This window comes from Condylura cristata, unplaced genomic scaffold, assembly GCF_000260355.1.
Source record: "Condylura cristata isolate star-nosed mole 26May11 unplaced genomic scaffold, ConCri1.0 scaffold00017, whole genome shotgun sequence".
NCBI lineage: Eukaryota > Metazoa > Chordata > Mammalia > Eulipotyphla > Talpidae > Condylura > Condylura cristata.
The window spans coordinates 10923382-10945838 of NW_004567118.1; the positions used below are offsets into that span (position 1 = coordinate 10923382).

The 22457-nt window shown below is 47.5% G+C and overlaps 1 protein-coding gene across 2 annotated transcripts in view; it reads left to right on the top strand.

The window, feature by feature from the left end:
* HLF (hepatic leukemia factor) overlaps positions 1–22457 on the top strand; it is a 49935-nt gene that overhangs the window by 19343 nt on the left and 8135 nt on the right. For both annotated transcript variants that reach the window (XM_012726660.1, XM_004684394.2), the window contains exon 3: positions 21348–21568. In XM_012726660.1, coding sequence (XP_012582114.1) covers positions 21348–21568 — 221 coding nt within the window. The remainder of the gene's footprint in view (positions 1–21347; positions 21569–22457) is intronic.

A 22457-nucleotide genomic window follows, 5' to 3' on the forward strand; every position in this document is an offset into this window, starting at 1 on the left:
GCCTCCATCTTTATCTCATTTTTCTCCAGGACCAAGCTGATTGTTTTGCTTCCCCACACAACAAAAATATCACATTTCAAAGAGAGGAATTGAGAGGAAGACGGGGCACTGTTTTGGTCTCACACACACACTGTTCTTACATGTGGCTGCCTGAAGTCTGGCTTGGGTTTGGAAATACAGTTGGTTCTGGATTTTTGGATCCTCTTGAACAAATATCTGAGTGATTAGAAAACAAACATTTTGGGATAATACTGGCTTCTCTTTTCTCAATGAATAAAAGACTCTTTTCGGTATAAAAGCATTGCAAGGAAAGTCTTCCTTCCCCAACTCATCCATCCATAAATTCCAGAGGGATTCCCCACGCTGCTTTTGCTGTTAGTGGTACCCAGCCAAGCAGGAACTAATCAAGATTTAGAGAAACTTTCCCAGCAAGATGCCTATGCCAGGCGCCAGGCTGCTGGTTCTTCATAGAACAAACCACTAATAGGAAGCCCCTAATTTCAGAGACCCCTGATTGGAGAGGATGCCCCAAAGCTTGGGGACCACACCATCTCCTGCCAGTCCTCCTGTGAAGCTTTTGCTTGCTCTGCAGAAGGGAGGTGACAGAAACCCATTCCACCTGTCTCCAAAACCTGCTGGTAATTAGCTTTAAAAATAATGCCAAGTTCTCACTTGGCTGGTGGATGCATAAGCTCACTGGGGAGTCGGGGAGGAGAGAGTGCGGCTTCTCAGAGTGCTGCTGTTGCAGTCACATTAGTCACTGCAGGTAAGGTTAGATCAGGTTACTGGAGAGATCAGAGTTGCCCTGCCATTTCAAAGAGGTCTCCTGAAAGTATTGAGAAACAGTTGAAGTTCAGAAGTTTATTCGAAACTTTGTTTCCTTCTCTTTATAAGGAATTTTTCACAGTCAGGGTTTCTTTTCTGATGGACAAGAGCATCAGCTGGTGATAGAGACAATCTGTACCCAGCGTCGTGTGTCCAGTCTTCATCTCTCATGTGGATGATCTGTTCAGTGCCTTAGCCTCGGTAAATGTATAAGCCCTGGCTAGTTGCCATCTGCCACCCAGCAAGACAACACTCGGAGGCTCTGCCCCCTGCTCTCACTTGGGGAAATGTCCAGGGAATGTAATTTCATTTTATAATTAACTGAAGCAATGCACCGTGCATTTCTTAGTGTGTTTTCATGACAAGTTATTATTCAGAGTTGACTGTACCTGGACCACTTGGAAATTCAGTATTGGCACTTAGGTTCTTGGACCTGAGGTTGGCCTGTCCTCAGGCCGGTGTGAGGACTTTCATCCTGCAAGATGCTTTTATATCGCATCAAATAGGTAGAGGTGTGACACCCACCGTCCCAGCTCCCAGAGAATTCGGCATGCGGCAGGTGGCTGCCACACTGTGACCTTGCCAGTGTCTGAGACGCAGAGACTGGGCATCTAGCTCCAGCTCCTGTGCACGAATCTCTCACCCCGTGAGCGCTGGTAGAATGAAATGACCACACCTTGGCTTCCATTAGCAGGAGTACTTGTGCCCACTTTCAGATCTTCAGTGGTGCTGTTTGAATTTGATTCAACATGGTGAATCTTTGCAAAGAGTTGGTGACATGAGCTCCTTTGGGGGTGCAGCTGGGTCAGGAGACCTCAGAGGAGGCCAAATGCCAACACCCGCTGAGCCAATGCCAGGCCTATGATACCTAGTAATGCTGCAGTGAGCTGCTCTCCTCACCTAGACCATCTCCCAGCTTCTGATTGGTTGCTGAGTTGTCATAGATGAAGAGTGTTTCCAGACAACAGGATGTAGATACTTACAAATGAAGATGGATATTGATGTCCACCCTTGTACCCCCAGATTTTCCATCCTTCAAGGACAGATAATTGGCAGCTCCAGTCTGGGTTCCCAGATCACCTGTCAGCGTTTTAAAAGCTCACTACAGGTACTTAATTGGGATTTTGACTGAGGAGGAAGTTCCATGTTGGATGTGGGAAGAGAAGGCAGTTTTAAAAGGACACCAGCTTAAATTTCTTTGGTTAGTAGATGCAGGAAGATGCCTCTTCTTCTGGGCATAACTTCTCTGAGTTGATTGGTTGATGCATGGCTCCTCTACCTGTGCCAGCCAGTGCGGGGGTCACCGAGATAGCCACACCTTGCTAAGAGGAGGGGGCCTTCCTGAGGGACTTCCTGGGCTGGGTGGCTCCGTGGTCATGCGTGTGCCTGGCCGCAGCAGCCCTGTGCCTGGCTGCCTACCGCTGCAAGCCAGGCATTGGCTTGGATTCATCACCGGATTTCCGATGTCCTCAGAATCCCCTCAGAGCACTCCTCAGTCCCCTATCCACCATGTGCCCACCCAGGGAACATGGGGTGAGCCTTCCCCTGGAGATGTTTGGCCCTTCTCACTGGCACAGCTGCTCTCCAGTTTACTAAGTAATTCAATCTAGTAGTGCTATGGGGAAAATAAAGCCCTCTAACCAAGGTGAGGTTGCAGAGGTCCTGGATAGAAAAATACAGAAAATTGTTCAGATAACTGGAGCATTTGAAAACCTATTTTGAGAAAGATTTGTATATGAAAATTGAAAACTAATCCATACCAAGCACCCTGTGTCCTATCACCCAGGAGTAAGAGTTTGACCTATACCTATATGTGTATGTAGAAATGAGTGAACTTAAACTTTGGAGACCGAGCTGGGCTCTTAGGAGCAAGAGATCCTTAGGAAAGAGAATTGTGTTAACTTGTAAGAACTGAAACAATTCCAAGTCTGATTTCTCAGGTTTTAATCCTCTCTAGCACTTTGCATCCTTTGTATTAATACAAAAGCCTGTTTTTTGTCTAGTTAGAAAAAGAGGCCAGACTCCTCCATGCTGTGTTCCCTTTGGGTATACTTTGTCCAGGGCGAGGGTGGTGGCGGCAGGGGGGAATGACTGCTCTTTGCACAAAGTTCCTGGATGTTTCCCTTTGGAATGTAAAAGGAATGTACCCCATAGCCCTAGAAGAAGCCGCCCCAAGAGGTCTTGGTGCAGAGGAAAAACAGACACACACAAAACCAGCCTAGCAAAAAGGGCTTCCTGAGGGCTGCTCATGGCAGTCCTGGACCCCAGGCTGAGATGTATGTGTCACCTCACTAAACTGAAATCACCTCTGGTAGCACTGTTATTGGGACCAGGTAGGTGCTGGTGTTATGCTCCTTTCACAGTGAGAAAACGTGGGCCCAGGCGAGGGTGGACAGCAGGGCCAGGGTGGCACCAGACTCATGTGCTAAACCTCTCAGCCCCCTGCTTTGCGGTAGGAGGCTTTTGGCCTTATGGACGGTGGCAGAACTTCTGGAGCCTTCAGAACGGCTGCGTCCCTGGTGCAGCCTAGTGACAGGTGTGGGGCCCTAGGTGTAAAGGGAACACAGGCAGAAGGAGCAGCTAGAATCAGGCAGATCTGAAGGCAGTGTGCGGAGGTTCTGACGTCTTCTGTGCCAGGGCCCAGAAGTCTGATTTTAAAGGACACAGAGGCTCGTTCTCAAAACACAAGGTTTTCTTTGAAATCTTGATTGATCTAACTTAAAAATAAATGCGATACTTTTGTGTGACTCTCCAATAATTTCCCATATGCTCTTGCAAGTGGAGCACCTGCAGGGGTGAGATCCAGGGGGATCTCCAGCCTGCAGAGGGGTATCGGGCTGCTGTGTTAAGCACACAGCGTGGCCCCCACATGCTGAAGAGAGCAGGATTTCTTCCCTTGATGCCTACCCTTTGCCGCTTAGCCCCTAGGGCAGGAGGCTCCTGGTCTTGGAGGCACAGATCTCTCTCTCTCTGGCCATTCCAAGAAGACCAGGCACAGGGGCAGGCATCATTCGTGGCTGCCTTTTGCCATCAGGTGGATGAACGGAGGGAGTTGGAGTTACTTCCTCAGTTCATCTCCATGTGCTTTTCAGAGATGCTTGGTGAGCACTTCTCCGAGATTCCAAATGTCTTCTTGAGAGCTGTGTCTGTGAAGCAGCCCAGGGCAGGCGGCCGCACTTGGTAAATATTAGCTCCCTTCCCTTCCTGTGTGTGAGGCAAGTCGTACGAGTGAAGCGTCAGCAGTTCGGAATGCAGAAATAGCTCTCCATGCGAGGCTGTGGCCTCCTTTCCCCGAGTGTGGACCAGATGTCAGGCTGCCTGGTGGGGACTCAAGGAATGTGGCCGCTGCCTTTATCAGGGCCCCGTCGCATCTCCCCATATGGAGAAACTTCCTTTCAATGCGATTCTTGCATCTGAAAAACAATTATAACAGAGAGGATGGGAGGAAAGTCTTGGGAATGGGTTCTCTGTTGTCCCTTTAAACAGGGACTTGCGTTGTTTGTATATCTTTTTGTACTGTACATCGTTAGACCTTCCCTGCAGTCTGGGCCCTGCCATCACAATCATCACTTATTTAATAACATGATGCAAATGAATGGCAAACCTCAAGCAAAACGACACTACGCAGTTTCTTCCCAGGCATAGACTAAGGGCTCACTGTTCGCTAGATACTGAACCATAGGCTGGAAATTCAGAGATAAAGAAGAGGTCATCCCTTGAACTTGAGAGGTTTAGGAATCACAGAGAGGTAGGTCGGAGTTGTGAGTGGGGCCTGTCAGGTGTGGCCAGGAAGGCAAGAACGGCTAGCTGTCCGTGGCATCGCGGAGGGGCAGAGAGGGTCCTTGGATTGTGTCCTTGAGGAATGAGCAGAAATTACGTTCATGGGAAGGATGCCGTTAAGCGACTTGGGCAGTTTGTCTTGATTGATAGTAGGAGTTTTTATTAAATAGGCACAGGAAATAACTGGTCAGGGACATGAGATTGGAATTTGAAAAATGGGGGGGAGGAAGAGAACAAAAAGAACATATATGGTCCTTCATTCACAAACTGGCTAACGCCTTCCTACCCAGATGAAGGAAACTTTGCTGTGTGCTTAGGGCCCGGCCCTGCGCCTCCAGGACAGCCCAGCCACATGTCTCAAACGTGGTGTGTTTAAAGAAGATGTTGGAAGGTTAGAGGCGGCATAATTGATGTGATTTGACAGTTGCTGTGGCAACACACCCACTTCCAGAAAATCAGTTAGTGGGAGGGCAGGGACACGTGGCACTTGCCCCAGGCTGCCCTGTGTCCCCCCGCCCCCCACACTGTCTGTTCTGGGCCAGAGGTGTGGACAGATCCAGAAGGACAATGTCCCAGTGGCCACCTCTGTGGAATGTGATAAGGAGGTTACAAACCAGAATAAAACAAGGAGCCTGCACATGCCAGGAGAGGATCTAAGTAAATGTGGTACCTCCTTTCAGGAGAACATCTCCCTAATGTTGTATTGGAATATATCTAGTGACCCGTGCATTTCTGTGAAAAAAAGCATATGCAGTTAATGTACATAAACAATCCTTTTTGGAAGCACTGTTAAAGCATGCTTTAGGCATTCATAAAACAGTCCTTAGACTATTAAAAGATTCAGGGCTAGTGAAAAATGAGTTGTGACAAGTTTTGCTGAGGAACTGGGTGATTATCTTTGGGGAACCCCTTTCTCACAATCCAGAGGTGTGACACTGTGTTAATAATGCTCTTTGGGGATGGGTTTCCTTTTCAACTTGAATTTACCAGCAACTTTTCCCTGCAGGAGTTATTTCCTCCAGACTGGTTCTCAACCTTGACCTCACATGACAATGGTCAGAAGAGCTTTTAGAAAAAGTCATTTTAAAATATCTTATTACAGAAGTAATAGGAGTGTTGTAAATAAAGTCAGAGTCATAAAGAAGGTGGATAGCTTGAGTGCCTAGATCCTGTTCCAAGATTTTATTCTCAGTGTTTCCTTAGCTACTCTTCTAGATGAGTTGTGTTTATAAGAACATGCATTCATCTATCTGTCTGTTTATACACATTTACATATATACATGGACACACACACAAACATGTATGCATTACACAGAATAGCATACATAATATATACTGTGCAAAATTTGTATGTAGGTGCTATATATTATACATAGTATGATGCAACTTACCTTTTTATTTAATCCCTTTGGGATAATTTTCCACATTAACATACAGATTCATTAGTAACATGGAATCCAATGTCTGGATATGGCACAATAAGCTTGTTTTCATGCTTGGATGCCATCCTTGTTCATGAGTACAGTTGACCAGAAATGTGTGTGAGATATATTCTAGAATCATTGGATCAAAGTGTATAGGCTCCAAAAGAATTATACTAGGTCACACTCCCATCCAAAGCATGTGAGCAGGGCAGCCTTCTTTGACTAAAAACAAGCACAAAATATGAGAGCCCAAGTCCCATTATCAGATCTTTGTATTGAGGATCAAGGAGTACTAACCTATATTGTTAAAAAGCTCCAAAGATAAATCTGGTTTCTTAAGAAGGGTTGGGGATTTTGGCCTTAGAAGTGGGGTGTAAAATTAAGAGCCCTGCTTCTAAACGATGATATCTTGGTCACATACTGTCAGATTCAAGCACGACTATGGGTCAGTAGAGAGAAATAGGACAACCCATTTCCTCTGAAGTTCCTGTTAAACATTAGAGCTTTTATAGACAGACATAAACATTAAATGAATCTGTATTTATTAAACTACCATTGGATCAAAGCTACAAAAGCTAGAAAAACAACACCTTGCTGTAGTTTGATGCTTTTCTCACTAATCTGAAATTATTTAGTCATAATCCATTTTATCTTTTCATAGACTTATTTAATTTAAATAAAGAATTATTTCATTCTTATTTAATTTAATTTAAATAAAGAATTATTTAATTCTTTCTTTCTGGCATGACCTCACGTTCTATTAGAAGTAGATGGAGTTGGTAGATTTTAATAGTCAGTACTATTTTTTCTTATTTCTTATTTCTGTCCCCAGGCTGATACACAGCTTGTGAGCTTTGGGAACTAAAAGGGTCACCTTTCCTTTGCTTGGTTATCTTCAGTCCAGTGAGGAGGGAAAAGTGGACATTTCTTCTCCAGACAGCCCAATTTAAGAATGAGCCAGCTTCTGAAATTATTCTGCTATTGACTTTCTTCACAACCTATTTCAGAAGACTTTCATTAGCCTTCAGTTCTTTGATCGCTTTTTGCTGAAGTCTCGACATTCTGTCACTGACCACTGAGCTGTTGCTGAGGACAGCACCCCTCCCTCCTTAGCACCTGGACACCAGGTGACACCTTTATCCCACAACCCCCCCACCTGCCCCATCACGAGGACCAGCATGCCTTTTCCTTTTTGAGAAAATTCCTGCCTGCTCCAGCTAGCTTTTGCCTGGTCCATCGCTAAGGTGGTCTCCTTATCAACCAGCTCACTTCCAGGATTAGATAAGGACCACCTTCCATGAAAGGATTTTGTGCTAGGAAATCTGAGCTAATTGGGATCAGGGATTGTCAGCAATCCCTGACAGGAATGACAGGATTTCACTGGAGGTTTGCAGGTGATGATGGGACACCGCCTGGGTGCTCCCAGTAGGCCCAGTGAAGGGTCAGAGGAGGACACGTGCAGCACAGGTGAGAATCTGCATGTGTGTTTGATGATGGCTCAGTATCTAGCTTCCATTTATCCAAGAGGCATGCAGACCTCACCTCAAGCCTATGAAGTATAAAGACAGATTTTTGTCCCATCAGATTTCTCTATAGACTACATTAGGCAGGAGCCAGATGGGTTTAGCTTGGCTAATCTTAGTACAAGTTGGAAAATTTCAATTTTTCCAAAACAACACATTTCTAAGAAATTGCCTGGTCTAGTCTAGAATAGTATTCTGATGTATCTTAGGGAACTATATGCCTTCAGGCTCACTTACTTCAGGCTTCAAAATACTTGTGAAAATTTACCTGCATCCCCTTTCTCCCCTCACCAGCTAGAGGTAGTAAATACTAGATTTAATACAACCTCCATTTTTATTGCTTGTCTACATCAGTGGATCTCTGGCAGTTTTTCTCCCATGTGGAAATTGAACTTACTTAAGAAATAAATTCAATGAGTGTATACCTTTCCCTAAGTTTTGGCTTGCATCTGATACTAAAAATCAGATGTGTGCTCATTGAATATTAATTTCAAGTATCACGAGCTGTGAGTGATACATATCCTGCAGTCTTTGCTCCCCCCCGCCTGAATGACTGAGACTGGGCTGCTGCTACCTTAGACTGTAATTTGTCAGCACAAAGGTCTGTAGCCTATAACCAGCTGCCAGTGGGCAGTAAAAGACTGGAGAGGCAGTGAATATGCTTCTGTGAAGCCCACGTGCCCAGCAGCACCATCAGAGGAGATGGCACTCCTTCCCCCCCCATGACCTGGGGCACAATTCCATTTTGTGTAGTTACCCACTGACTTTATGGAATTAAGTTGATTTTCCCCCTAAGAATGTGTGACCCCAACTCAGCCAACCCCCCCCCCGCCATTCAGAATTATCATTACTAGAGGATCTCCCCATCCTGTGTTATTTATGTAGCTGGTTATAGGCTACAGAGGCATTCTCACCTCCCAGCCTCCCCACCTCCATAGCCTGTGCTCCCTAAAACATATACTGGTCAGACCAAGAATTAATAAAAAAGATGTCAGGGGGCATAAAAACACTGATTCAAAAAGACACCTGCATCCTCATGTTTATTGCTGTTTTATTTACAATAGGAAAGACATGGAAACAATCCAAATGCCCAAAAGTAGATGACTGGATTAAAAAGACGTGGTACATATACACAATGGAATATTACTCAGCAATAAAAAAGATAAACTTGTGCCTTTGGCAACAGCATGGATGGACCTGGAAGGGACCGTGCTTAGTGAAATAAGCCAGAAAGAAAAAGAAAAATACCAGGTGGTTTCACTCATAGCAGGAGCATAAAGGACCAGGGGAGAAAATAATAGTGATGATGAACAACTATATACCAGATACATTTTATGGGAGTGAAGTGGGGAGTGGGGTAGATAGAGTGTACTGGACTATGGCGATGGCACATGGGTGATTTGGTGATGAGAACCCCATGGGGTTTGCAACTGAGATGAAAAAAGGCACAAAATGATGTAAAAACAAACTATTATATTATTAAAAAGATGTCGGGGGACTTTGGGCAATGGGAGCAGTAGACCCACAGAAGCTCTTGGAGGCTGGGTGGCTCGATACATCTAAATGCCTTTGCAGGCTCTGCTCACAAAATACTCCTGCACAGGATGGAAAGTAGGTACTCAGCAGCACAAGAAGCACACAGGAACCCCAAGATTACTGCTACATGTAGAACCAGGTGAAGGTTGCTTAAAAGCAGAGGCTGGACACGGTCTTTTGTACTAATTTTGCTGCTGGCTATATATGGGTGAAGGTGAAAATGCAGACAGTGAGGGCTTTGGAGTTAGCCCTAATTTGAATGTGGGCTCTTCCAACCCACTAGCTCTTTGACCTTGAGCAAGTTACTTAATCTGTCTAGTCATATTGTTTCTCATTTGTTTAATGGAGGTAATAATGTAGCTCCTTGATTAGCAGGCCCATGACTGCCCATGGGGATTAACAGTATAATTAGACAATCCATCTCTGTGGTCAGTCTCAGTTTACCAGCTTGGCCAAGAAGTAGTTTATCTCCTACCTTTCTGGCCTCTCTGAAGTACCCTACATGGATCCTCTTCATTGCTTGTCCCTAAAATGTCAGTGTTCCTCCAGGGTCTTTTCTTTTGGTTTCTTGTTTTATGGTCCCTCTTGGAGGGACCTCAGGGTTATTAAGTCTGGATCTCTAAGATTGCTCTTTGGAAGCCTAGCCTAGAGTGTAAGCTGGGGACCATGTCTTCTAGCTTCTTTGTCTTGTGTCCAGAGGGACTTCAGACTCAGTGAAGCCAAAGTGAAGCACCATCTTCTCTGTATGTGTTCACTCTGCTGTATTCCCAGGTTCAATGAATTTTACCTGCTTGGCCTCCTTTCTGGCTGTCCAAGTCAAATGCCTAAAAAATTGTTTTTTCTTTCTCCCACATCATCTGGACCCTACATCATTAACAAATCTTAAGTCTACCCAGTTCTCTGCCTTTACAGTGAGGTCAGTTCTTGCCATTTCCATTTCCCTTCTGGTCCCCACCCCTGATCATCATGGTATTTTATCAATGGCTCCCTTTTCTTTTGAGGATCAGAACTGATTTCTTCGGTCACAACTCTCAGTACCCCTTTCCCATTGAGCTCCAGGTAGGCTAATTGTTTTCAGCTCCCTGCTGGGCCCATGAATTCTCTCACCTCTGCAGCATCTACATAGTTGCTTTGCCTTGATTACCACTTATCTCTTGTTGGCCAACATCAGATCTTGCCAAGATGCTAATTCTCTCTGAGGAGATTTCCTGGTGTCCTTGCACTGACCCCAAGGATCTGAATTAGTGATCAGCCTTCAAGTTCCAATCATTGGTGCCCTGAACAGAACTTTCCCATAGCACTTAGTATCCAATGCTTACCTGTCTCCACCTCTCAGACCCTGCCCACAGTAGGTGCTCAATTAATGTTTGTTAAGCAAACGAATGTTGTAATCAGTAAGCCTGTGTTAATCATCTTCTGGGCTAGACCCTGCCTGAAAAGATTTCCAGTCTGGTTTGTGAATAGATAATTGCTTAAAAGCTATATCTGATAAAAATTCTAGGCTTCCAAGTGATATAGGTTACTTTGGGTGAAGTTGGAAGGCACAATCACTATGTTCAAGACAAGAGGAGGAGTGGAATTGGAAGAACAGGTAGAGGTGGAGAAGGTGGGAAGCAGGAATATCTGAGAAACACAGAGTGTAGGATGCTAGTAAGTGTGTGAGTGTGGGGACCCTTGCCTGCCAGGGAGTTTGGACTATGAGGCGGTGGGAAGCCATTGGCGACCTTTGATCAAGGCGGAGATGTTCTTGGAAGAGGAACCTGGCAGCCAGGGTTGCAGATGGGAGAAAGGTTAGGAAAGCTTTGCAGTTGTGGACTCCTGAGTGAAATGGCCTGTACCTGGCCTGTGAGCTCCACTGAACTCCAAGATAATTTAGTACTAGAGCCAAAATGAACCTTTGCTATCATCCCATTATTTACTCGGGAGATCCCATTATCTACTTGGGTGGCCAAAATGCTCCCCAAGGTTCCTCTGGCTGATGGGGTCTTCAGAATCTGTGCATGCCTCACTTTTCCCTCCTGCATGAGAGGTGTGGGATTAAAGTCAAAGTCTAGGGGAATGGAGTCGTGATGATTCACAGGCATAGGAGACCTAGAGGAGAGGCTGAGGGTCTGTGGGACATAGGAGGGTGAGTTTGGCCCTGACTGTGAGACTGGCCAGCAGTGTACCCGTCGGTTCACATAGTTCTCTGTGAACTCTGCAAGGGAGAATTACAGAGGACACTGGCCACGAGCCAAGGCCAGAAGGCTTTGGAAAGGCATGTTCTCATCTGGGTGCTCAACTTAGAGACTCGCACCGGAAAGAACATCTGTGGATCTCTTGAGTCGCTGCAGGACCACAGACACACCTGAATCCTATTCATGTTCTTCCGGAAACTCAGGCTCTAAGACAATCCTGTTTTTCTTCCTATGTTTGTTGGTTTGGTTTTGGGGCTTGGGGAGAGGAGGAAGGGTGTTGTTCAGGGAGCTCAGGCCGTTTGTTTGCTGTTGGGTTGGAGCCGGGGCTCATGGTGAGTGTCAGGCAGCCTGGTCCCTTAGCTGTCTCCTGTTTCACATTCTCCTCATCCCACAAGCAAAAAATTTAACATTGCCCCATGGTGAGTAGTCAATTTAATAACTAGCCATGGTAGCACATTGAAAATTGCATGTTTCTGGATTAGTGACATGGCTACACACTGTCACCCACTTAGACCATTAAAGGGGCCCCCGGGACCGAGGTGGAGCTGATGCAGGTGGCACCTCTGAAAATAGACTCCAGGTCGGGGGAGCTTGTTTCTTGGCTTGCTGAGAAGGAGGCTGAATCTGAGGGCCACCTGGGTTGATCGCTTAGTCACACAGTTACTCCAGGGGTGAAAGGTGTTCATCGACCATGCGTCCTTGGAGGGTGGCCAAGGGGCTACACCCTCGCATGAACTAGGTCCAGCATGTAAATGAGAGTGGGCGCCTCCCCTGTCTCTGCTCTTCCGTGGGAAGCGGTGGTCTGGACAGCATCACCCTGGGAGCACGGGGACACATGCCTTGTCCTCTCCAGCATCTTGCTGCTGGTCCCCTCATCTGTATGGGTGCATGGAGGCTTGAACGGTCACTGCAGGGGAAATGCATTGGTTCTGGCTCTCCTTCACTGCCTGCCACTAGCCTCTGTGGCCTCCACCTGCGGCCTGTTTTCCTCCTAGGTTTCATTGCCCATAGGTGACAATATATTGTAAGAAAGTGCTTAAAAGTGCAAGCACAGGGCATGCGCCTGTGATTACTGACGACTGGGTGAGAAGCTGTAGGCCACGGGGTTCATGTACCTGCAAGTATAGATGCCTGGGCAGAGATAAAAGGGAGATCTTGGCAGGGGGGGGGGGGGTGTCTGAGTGTTAGGAGGCCCCACTGCTGTGTGTCTGCCTGCTGGGCTGCCTCTGAGTCCAGTCCTCTGATTCAGCAGTAAAGGCATGTTAGAGATCCTGAAGGCTCCAGAATTCTCTTTCCATTTGCCAGAATCAGCAATGAGCCTGCCTGGCTGGGATGGTTGCATTCCCACGGTTACCGTGGGGGCCTTGGAGGGACTGGCCTCTGCTCCTTCAGCAGGGACAGCTGAGACACAAGGCCACGGAGAGACTTTGAGCCAGCTGGTGGTTGGCTAGGGCTTAGGTTTCTTCTCCCAGGTCTTTATCCCACCAGACCTTCCCTATCATGCAGAGAAATCCTCCTCTCCCATTGCTGCTGCATAACTGGGTTGGGACAGGTGGAGGCCTTAGTGTAGAGGTGTGGGGAGATTGTGCCTCTTGCTTTTTATTTATGACCCTCCAGACCCCCCTAGAGGGGCTCGTGTTTCAGGAGCTGGAATACAGTTCATGTGGCCTTTTCTCTGGCCCATGAGTTCATTTCTGAACTCACTGCTTTTGCTTCTCTGCACCCCAAGGTCCTGTGGCTGCTTGGAGAGAGGTCTTGGCCAAGGGGAGAGAGGGTACTCTGCGTTGGGGTGCAGTAAGAAGGCAGTGGGCCCACACATGCCTTGGCCACCAGCTGGAACTTCTGTCTCCCCCATTGAACTGACTTCTGCCAGGCTATGGTTTTGAGCTCCTGTCTCAGCTCTTGCTCTGTTCCAGAGGCAGCTTTCTTGCTGACCCCAATGGCTAGAAGTGTGATGATAGACACTGTTGGAATGAGGCACCTTTAACCTGGCCCAGCTCCTGCAAGTAGGGGCTGCGGAGTCAAGTCAGGCCCATGTTGGGCACTGACTCACCATTGCAGGACAAAGGCTTGTCCCAGACATGGGTCCCATTCAGGGGCATGCCACAAGCTCTGTTCAGGTAGCAGCTGGAGGAAGGCAGAGCTGAAGGCATGTGTGGGGGAGGGGCAGGTGCCACACCGCTGAGGGGCTTTCCCAGCTCTGTCTGTCCCCCTGAGTTGGCCAGGGTAGATGAGGGCGCTTGCATGTGGTAGAGTGACTGGCCCGAGGCCCAGAGCCATGGAGGGGAGTCTCGGGGAGTCTATGGGAGTCCTTGCCTGTCCAGGCTTTCTGACAAGCAGTGTTGTCGCCTAGAGGACAGGCAAAGTGGAGGAACAGAGGCTGGAGGGGCACTTGGGGACAGAGTTCCAATGGTCTTTCTTTGCCCAAGCACAGACCAAGATTAATTGTTGTACTGCAATTTAAGGCATAAATGTTAGACTCGCCTCCCGCATGCAGTGACCTAGAAAGCCAACTTCAAATCCACCTGACAAAATATGTTACCACCCTCTCCGCCGGAAACCTTGATCCATTTTCTACTAAGTGATGTCCAGTGATCCAGACGCTCTGTAAAGATGCCAGTGAGTGAGATGTCATGTTGACAGCAGCCTGGCCATTGGTCACCAGTTGTCTTGTAGAATGTCCCTGTACTGTTGGCACAAATTGTCCACTCGGGGAGCAGTGTTATGGAGGAAAGAGGTGAGAGAGGAAGACAGAGCAGTGTTGTGGAGGAAAGAGGTGAGAGAGGAAGACAGAGAGAAAGGGGATGGGTGGCTGGCTGCCTGGGATGTCCTCAGGGCTCTTGGCCCTTCCTGCCTGGCTCAGGTACATGCTTGGCTGCCGGGAGGGGCCTGCGGCATCCTCCACTTTCATCCCTTCCGGCCCTTGGAGAGGCAAGGTCATGGCTGTGGACTAAGCAGACTCGAGCCTGAGCTGCACACAACCTTCCCCTCACTTTGGAGCTGTGTGACCTTTTGTAGATGGCTGTACCTCTCTGATCCTCCATTCTGCATCCATGCAATGTGGGATGCAAGTCAGTGCCCCAGTGAGCAGACTGGGGCTCAGCGGTAAGCTGCACTCTGAGATGCGAGCCCAGGCCCTGCTGCGGGACCCTCACTTGGGAAGTACAGCCCCTTGCTTGTCGCTGGGGCACTCAGGCCCCCAACTTGGATGATAGACTCCGAAGGGCTGTTTGCTGAGTCCCTGGGTCAGAGTCCCTGGGTCATCTGCTAGTTGGCTAATCTTGGGCAAATTTTTAGCATTTCTGAGCTTTTTCTGCAGTCCCCTTTTTCCATTCCTTTATTTCCCTATCTGGGAAAGTAGGGCTGATTTCACCTGCACACAGCTGTGGGGAAGACTACATGAGGGAGCTCATGCGGTAGCGCCCGCCCAGTCACCCCACAGTGTTGATGAGCCCAGCCTGGGCTGCAGATCATTCACTCCCCAGTAAATGGTAACAGGTGACCCGTCCTAATGTTGCATGAAATGGGCGAGCTGGCTTTCAGCATCCTGCATCACCCCTGTTTCTATGGACAGCCTGTGACGGCTTGGACACAATTTTGAGACAGGAGCTTTGATCAGAGTGATCTTTGCTGTGGGCCTTCCGGTGTGTTTGCGCTGCAGTCATGGACACACTTGCCTGAAACTTGGTCTGAATCTAGCACAAAGGGTGTGTGTGTGTGTGTGTGTGTGTGTGTGGGCACACGCGTGTGCACGCATGGGTGCCTGCCTGCCTTAAAGGGAGTTGATCAGCCATGTCGGGCTTAATACTCTTGCTGTGTATCAGAGATGGGACATATTACTCAGTGGTTTGTACTGGTGTCCCCTAGAAGCTGAGATGCAGCAGCAGTGACAAGGTCACTGTTCCCTGAACTCACATGCACTCCAGAGGAGTCCACACATGTCAACAAATATAAAGAATAACTTTATAATTATTGGGTGGAGATAAATATCACACAGATCATCAAGCAGGATGGCTTGATAAGCAGTAAGCTGGGGTGGAAAACGTCTGAGATTAGAGGAGATGGCATTTGAGCTGGAGTCTGTGTCGTGCAAAGGGGCCAGGTGGCAGCCGGGAAATGTTTTAGGACAAGCAAATACTAAGCACTTGCAAGGGGTCCTGCTGGAGGGGGTGGCGAGGAAGGAGCAGGAGCGGAGATGGGACGGGGGCAGGGCATCTTGGGAGGAGCCTTGAATGCTCAGTGGCTTTGCATAGCTGTTGGGAGGGCTGATGGGGGGAAGTAGCAGGCATCAGCATGCATCTTCATTTTTTTTGCATTTTAAAAGGCCAAGTTTATTAGAAAAGGAGAAAGAGATATACATGCAGGTACCTGCAGAAACACAGGTGGGAAGCAAAGCTGGTCGGCATTTTTAGATTACCCAATGACTTGAGTGAAGAGTGGTTTGCAGGGACACAAATGGAAGAAAGAACAGTTAGGAGGAGGTGCTGATAGTTCAGGGGAGAATGGTGCTGTTTAGACGAGGGGGCAGAGTCTGTTTATTTGATTTATTTTTAGGTATTTGTGGCCATAGTATCTATATTTTCTACTTGCACTTATATAGAAACCACTTTTTGAGTACTTTGCAAGTACTCTGCTTTGTGTAAATACTTTATTTACACACATATCATTTTTCATACAACTCTAAGAGGCAGGTGGAGTCATTTTTATTTGCAGATGAAGAAACTGAAACTCAGAGAGTTACATAAAAAAGGACAAAATCACCACTAGTCCCTGTTTAACAAAACAGGCTCTTAGGAGATGAGAGTATTTCCTCCTGGACCCTGTAGACAAATGCTCTTATTTGTGACTTACAAGTGGCAGAATCAGAATTCAACCCAAGTCTGACTCACTTGCCAGTTTTATACTCTGTATTTTTTTTTTTTTAAATGCCCGAGCAAATCCTAAGGTTATTGCACAAATATCTTCCCCAAAGCAACAATTGTGCTTGTAGATCGGTCGTCTGTGCCAAACAGTTCTCGGTGGCCCCCACACACGGTGGTTATGGTTCACTCCACTGGACTATCACGGTGGTCATGGCTCTACTGAATTTGGCTGGGTTCACACATCTAGGGGACACATCTAAGTTCACCTATCCAGCAGGCTAGACTGATCATGCATGGTTGTGCTGGTGGCCGAGATGCTAGAAAGAAGAAGAAAGAGCCAGACCCAGCAAAGCCTGGTCACGGCACCTCAGACCCAGCCCAGGTTCAAGGGGAGGGAAAGGAGATCTGCCTGCAGTGCAGAGAGCACAGCAACAGGCCGTGGGTGGAGGGAGGACGAGACCTTTGGCCATTAGGTCACAGTTAACTTAGTGTTCGCTCGCTGTTGAACAAAATAGCAGGATCTCACCATCAGAGTAGTGACAGGCTCGTCGGCCTTAGATTCCAGAAACCCCTTTCCTTAGGCTGTACTTGAAAGGCTTTTATCTCATCTCTGTACATCTTGTGAGCACTGTGTGCTGACCTGTGTATTCCCACAGTCTGCGTGACACGCACGGGGTTCTCAGAAGTGGGCCGGGACCCTTGGCGGCAGTTCACTTCTGAAAGCAGCGGGTACAGAGGAAAGGTGCTGTTTCAGACCCGAGTGTATGTTACCCAGTTCTCATGCCTACACTGTGTGTCTGAGGCCCAGGAGGTCAGGAAAACAAACAGACCATAAACTTGACGGTGGCAAGAAAGAAAGATCTGAGACCAGACTTTGGATGACAAGGAATTTCTCCCATCAGTTCTGACAAAGAGCCCTTTGGCCCTTTGGACTCAGCCTTCGCATATAGAGACCCACGTCCACCGCTGCTGGTGCACGCTCATCTGTGATCACTGCGAGGTGGTGTCTGCTGACAGGACAGCTGTAGAGCTAGTGCCTGGTTTAGTTAACTGCCAGAACTAGGTGCATATCAGAAGGGGTGGGTGTGACAGGTAACCTGAAACACTAACTAGTCTGTGCAACTGTAAATTATTACTTTGATGCAATCATAAATTAAAGAGCTTAGCCACTGGCTTGAGAAGAGAGGAGGACTGAGTGAGTGGCTGCTGTTTGACTCCCCGATGATTCTGACGAGTCAACTCACGTGGTAGGATGCTAAGTTCTTGTTCAAGTTGGGAAGGATAAGAAACATCCTAGGTCTTCAGTTCTGTTCTTTGGGCTTTTCATCATTCCTAATTTGTGACAAAAGTGGCAGCTCATTTTGAGTTGAAAGGTGACTTCTAATCTCTCTCCAGAATTGAGCCCTTTGTTCCACCCTTTCCTCCAGAAATCCTCCTTCCCCCCCCCCCGGAAGTGACTTTCATCAAGATGCTTTTAGAAAGAAGAAAATGTTCCAGAAAACTATAGAGGCTGCCTCACAGGGTTGATCTTGTCCACCATAGATCTTTCAAAGAAAGCCTTGGAAAAATACCAAGCTGAGATTTCACAAATAAAGCATAAAACCACATGACCATCCTTACAGATTCGAGAAAGGCATTTGAGGAAATTTATTACATTGTCCCTGATGGAAAAAAAGAAAAAACCTCTCAGTGCAATGGGGCAGGAGGGCTTGAGCTGTCTTAGTTCCTACAACTGCCTGCAAGTGTTACACCGTGTGCTCGGCTTCTAGAACACATCTTCGGAAGCAAGGGTGTGAAAGATTAAAAGCTCTTTCCATTAAAGTCTGGGGAAGATGGGATCTCAACTCATCTCTTATTCCTCACTGTCTTACAGAACCTAGCTAAAGCAGTGAGTTTTTTTTTTCCAAGTGGGTATTATAAATACTGTAAAAGCAACAACTGTTCCTAGAAGTTGAAGATGCGATGTTGACCTAGAAAACTAAGAGGTTAGAAATGCTAGCACTATTAGAACCGATGAGAAAAAACCAGGGCTTGAGAGGGTTACACCCAACAGTTACGGGAGGTGAGTTAGGGGAGTGGGGGAGGGAGAGCTAGGACTTTTACTTTCTTGACACATTTCTGCATGTGTTGATTTTACACTGAACATGTTTTGTAATTTACAAATGAAATATAGTGATAGATTCTTAAATTGAAAGTTGTGATAGTAAATGTTTACAAATCCACTAAAAGTAGGAATAAATAATAGAGTCCCTCCTCCCTGTTACCCAGGGGTGCTATGGACATTTTGAATCAAAGAGGGAAAATGAGTCCAGTGGAGTTAATTCAGTAGAAAATGTAGGTAACACTGGTCTGTGGTGATGGCACACGGTGAATTGGTTGTGGGAAGCCCCTGGAGATTACAGCTGAGATGAAAAAATGCACAAAAGGAAGAATGATGTAAAATATATATATATATATATATAATTTTTAAAATTCATAAATAAATAAAATGTAGCTAAACAAATAATTTGGGGGTGACTTTTTAAAAAAATTTATGTATACAGAACTGGGGTACAGGCCAGAGGTGCAGGGGCAGTGAGAGGATTCATCAGAGACAGAGTGGGGAGCAGAACAGGCAGATCAACAAAGCACACTGCTGAGGGGAGCATCAGGTGAGACAGGAGAGGTCTGCTGTGCCATGTGGGTCAGCTCAGGGGCTGGGGATCGAACTCACACTGAAGCAGCTGCGGCTGGCTTGCAGTGCCACACTTTAACCCGTTGTGCCACCAGGGAGGGCCTTGAGGACATCTTTGAGGGAGAAAAAGGGCCAGAGTTCCATTTCTCAGACACTTTGCTGTTTGCTGCTTGACATTGGGAAAACCAGTGATCTCGTCTGCAGTCCACTTAGGCAGGTAGGGCTGACCTACTTGCATTGGAAGCAAGAGCTAAAGAGAAAGAATGCAAAGGAAGATTCTGCCTGAATGTGAAATGTTATTGTTAGAATGCCCATGAATGAATGTCAGAGCCCAGAGTCTCAGAGGCTTGGCGCTAAATGAGGGCTCCTCTTTGCAGAAGCTGCACTGTGAAGTAGGCACCATGGCGCGGGGGAGAGATGAAATAGATAAAACATGAAAGACTGTGGCTAGTAGACGAGGTGTGTGTGTGTGTGTTCGTATGTAGGTGTGTGTGTAAAGCTTAAGAACATTTATAAAGCAGTAAGGAGAACATTTTAATATTGCAGAATAGCAAAGTGCTGGGGGGATCTTGAAGTAAGAGGGAGCAATTAAATTTGAGAACTATTGAGAGATGCTTCCAGAGGCTGGACGTGTGCATAGGACAGTGCGCGTGTGTGTCAGGGTGGGGAGAGTGGTGTTGTAGGGATGGGCATCTGGCGGCGTTGTGCTAAGTTCAAAGGGAGTTTCTAAAGGGGAGATGATAATCCCCTTCTGATGGTTGATTATCTGAGGCAGTGTCAGGAAGCACAAGATCAAATCCAGTGCGACACCAGCCAGTGCAGAGCCCAGAGGTCTGCGGAAGCTGGAGCTGCGCTACGTACAGCCCGGCTCAGGAGAAGCTCCGTCCTCTGCCGCTGCCGCGGGGACTGTCTCTTCCTCTTTGGCAAGCAGGATACAAAGGAGAGTGGGGACCCACAGGTCACCCAGGAACACTCATGTTGCCAGTCCCGCCAGTGGGCCTTTCCAGAAAACAGATGAGCGTGGTTTCACGGCTTAGCGAGAGTGTGAGCTGGTGGCTTCAGGCTTCAACCTGGGGCCTGTTTTAATGAAATGAGGAGGACGGGCCCTCCCTGGTGGCGCAGTGGGTGAAAGCACAGCACTATGATGCTAGACACAGCCATTTCATGAGCTCTGTCCCTGGCCAGGGAGCTGACCCACATGGCGCGGCAGACCTCTCCTGACCTGCCCGCTGCCCCCCTCAGCAGTGTACTTCATCGATCTGCCTGTTCTGCTCCCCACTCTGTCTCTGGTGAAGTCCTTCACCACCCCTGAGCCTCTGGCCTGCACCCCAGTTCTGTATGCATAAATAAATAAATCTTAAAAAAAAAAAGAAATGCAGAGAACACTCCACACACTGTCTACATTGGCGGTGAGGAAGAGGAGGAGGTGGGCCAAGCAGGGAAGCTGTATCCTCATGTATCCTCTGGAGTGAAGGGAACTACTGTCAAGTTCAGGTGAAGGTAGAGATCATGGCTCAGGGCTCCCTCCCTGAACCTGTGGCCTGTTACTACCCGAGTGTGGGTGAAGTACACACCAGATGCAGCGAGGCCTTTGTTCTTGGACAAAGCCTGTGTGCCTTTCAGCGCTGTGGGACCTGCAAGTAGACGTTAGACTGATTGGCTCCGTTCCGTCCTTTGTTGCCTGTCAGATATTTCTTAAGCCTGTCTCCTCCTCATGGCCCCCGCTGCCAGCATGAATACTTGCATGGGTCCTCACAACCTTCTCATAGCTGGTCTCCCATCTCCAAGATTCGCCTCCTCAGTCCAGTCCTCACACAGCCTCATGCTTCTCTCCAAACTCCTGCTTTGCTTGTCATGTCAGTGCTCAGAGTCCTCCTGTGTGAGAGGCTAGAGAGGCAGTCCCCACTGTCCACCTGCCCGGCCACAGGGAGGTGGCCCTCGCTATGTCTCGCACTGTTTCAGTGCCAGTGCTCCCCAAGACGGCTCCTCATATGCAAGCCTCTGTCTAGTCTTTTGTGCTGAATCACTTTCTTTCGCAAGTTACCATGGGTCTCAAGATGCAGCTAGTCTGTGTCAGCTCTAGAAAGTGATCCCTCAGCACCTTTGCATCATGGCCTGTTTCCTCCCATCTGGAAGCAGGTAAGGTTGACTCCCATCAATACCTCCCTGTAGCCTCCCTGTGAGTTCTTGGTCTGATTCTCCTGACTCACCTGGAAAACACCCTTAAGGCAAAGTGATACTAAGCCTCTCCATTGCACCTTGCAGAGCGCCTGGCACAGAGCTGGTCACTGGCCCGCGTCACAGGGAGAACGAACGTGTCTTTTTTATTTTGCTTGTGAACATGTGTAGGTGGGCTCTGGCCTCATCAGAGATGAGTGAAGTCAAAGTCAGCCGACTGAGTTCTCAGGAGCAGGGTGAGGAGGAATGAGACATGATGTTAGGGCATGTTCCATAAAGTAGAAATCTCTCCGCACTCACTAGGGAGCATCCAGTCGCTGCCTGTGGGTCTCCAGAGTTAGTGAGTGAAAACTCCCGTGCTGTTCCAGGTCAGCTGCTGCCGGCAAACCGTAACACACCAAGCCCCATCGACCCCGACACTATCCAGGTCCCAGTGGGGTACGAGCCAGACCCGGCCGATCTCGCCCTCTCCAGCATCCCTGGCCAGGAAATGTTTGACCCTCGCAAACGCAAGTTCTCTGAGGAAGAACTGAAGCCACAGCCCATGATTAAGAAAGCCCGCAAAGTCTTCATCCCCGATGACCTGAAGGTAAATTGGAACTGGTAATCAGGCTGGGGGGCTGGGAGGTGGGCCCAGAGGCAGGTGAAGGGGTGGCCTCAGCTCAAACAGCCATGGGCGCAGGACTCGTGGCTTGTGGCCTGTGTCCCCAGGCAAGTGGCTTCTTCTCTGGGTGTCTTCAGAAATAATATCTTTCATATCTTGCTGATGCACAGAAACAAGGAAAAGCAATAAAATGCTGGAGTGATTTACAACCTGCGAAGGAAGCAAACCTGATACTGTCTGCAGGGAAAACCATGAAAGCCCAATAAAATTAAAGTAGAATCTCTCAAGGTTGAAAATAAACAGAAAACTGTTTGGGAAGGGCAGCTAGACCGTACTCTGAAGGATACACCCCCATTGGGAATTTACTGATAATGAACAGCTGCTCTTAGGCCTCAGGGAGTAATATTTGGAGATAGCCCTCTCTCCCCACAGTTTCCCTTTAGGACCAGGTGGGATTTTGCTAAGGAAGCTGGTAGGTTCCCTGACACTATTTATATGCAATGTCCGCTTTGTGTTTTATGTTGAGGGGACACATCAAATGAAAATAGATTCTCTTTAAGAAGTCAGATGCAACTTAAAACCAATCTGGTACATTTAAGGATACCTTAGGAAATGAATTTTTTCCTAAAGTATGCCATGTCCACTAATAGCAAAATAGAACGATTTTGATTGGCTATTGTATAGGATTTTTTTGTGTCTATATTTCTTTTCAATCATGTGGACAATGGAGATATGATTGTAGAATTCAAGGCATCAGAAAGAGTCATAATTAATCCTTTTCTGATTCCTGACCCCCATTCCCCAAATTAGATATGGTTCACATGGAGAGAGACTCCTGGGCTGGGAACTTGGGAGTTTGGAACATTGTTCTGAA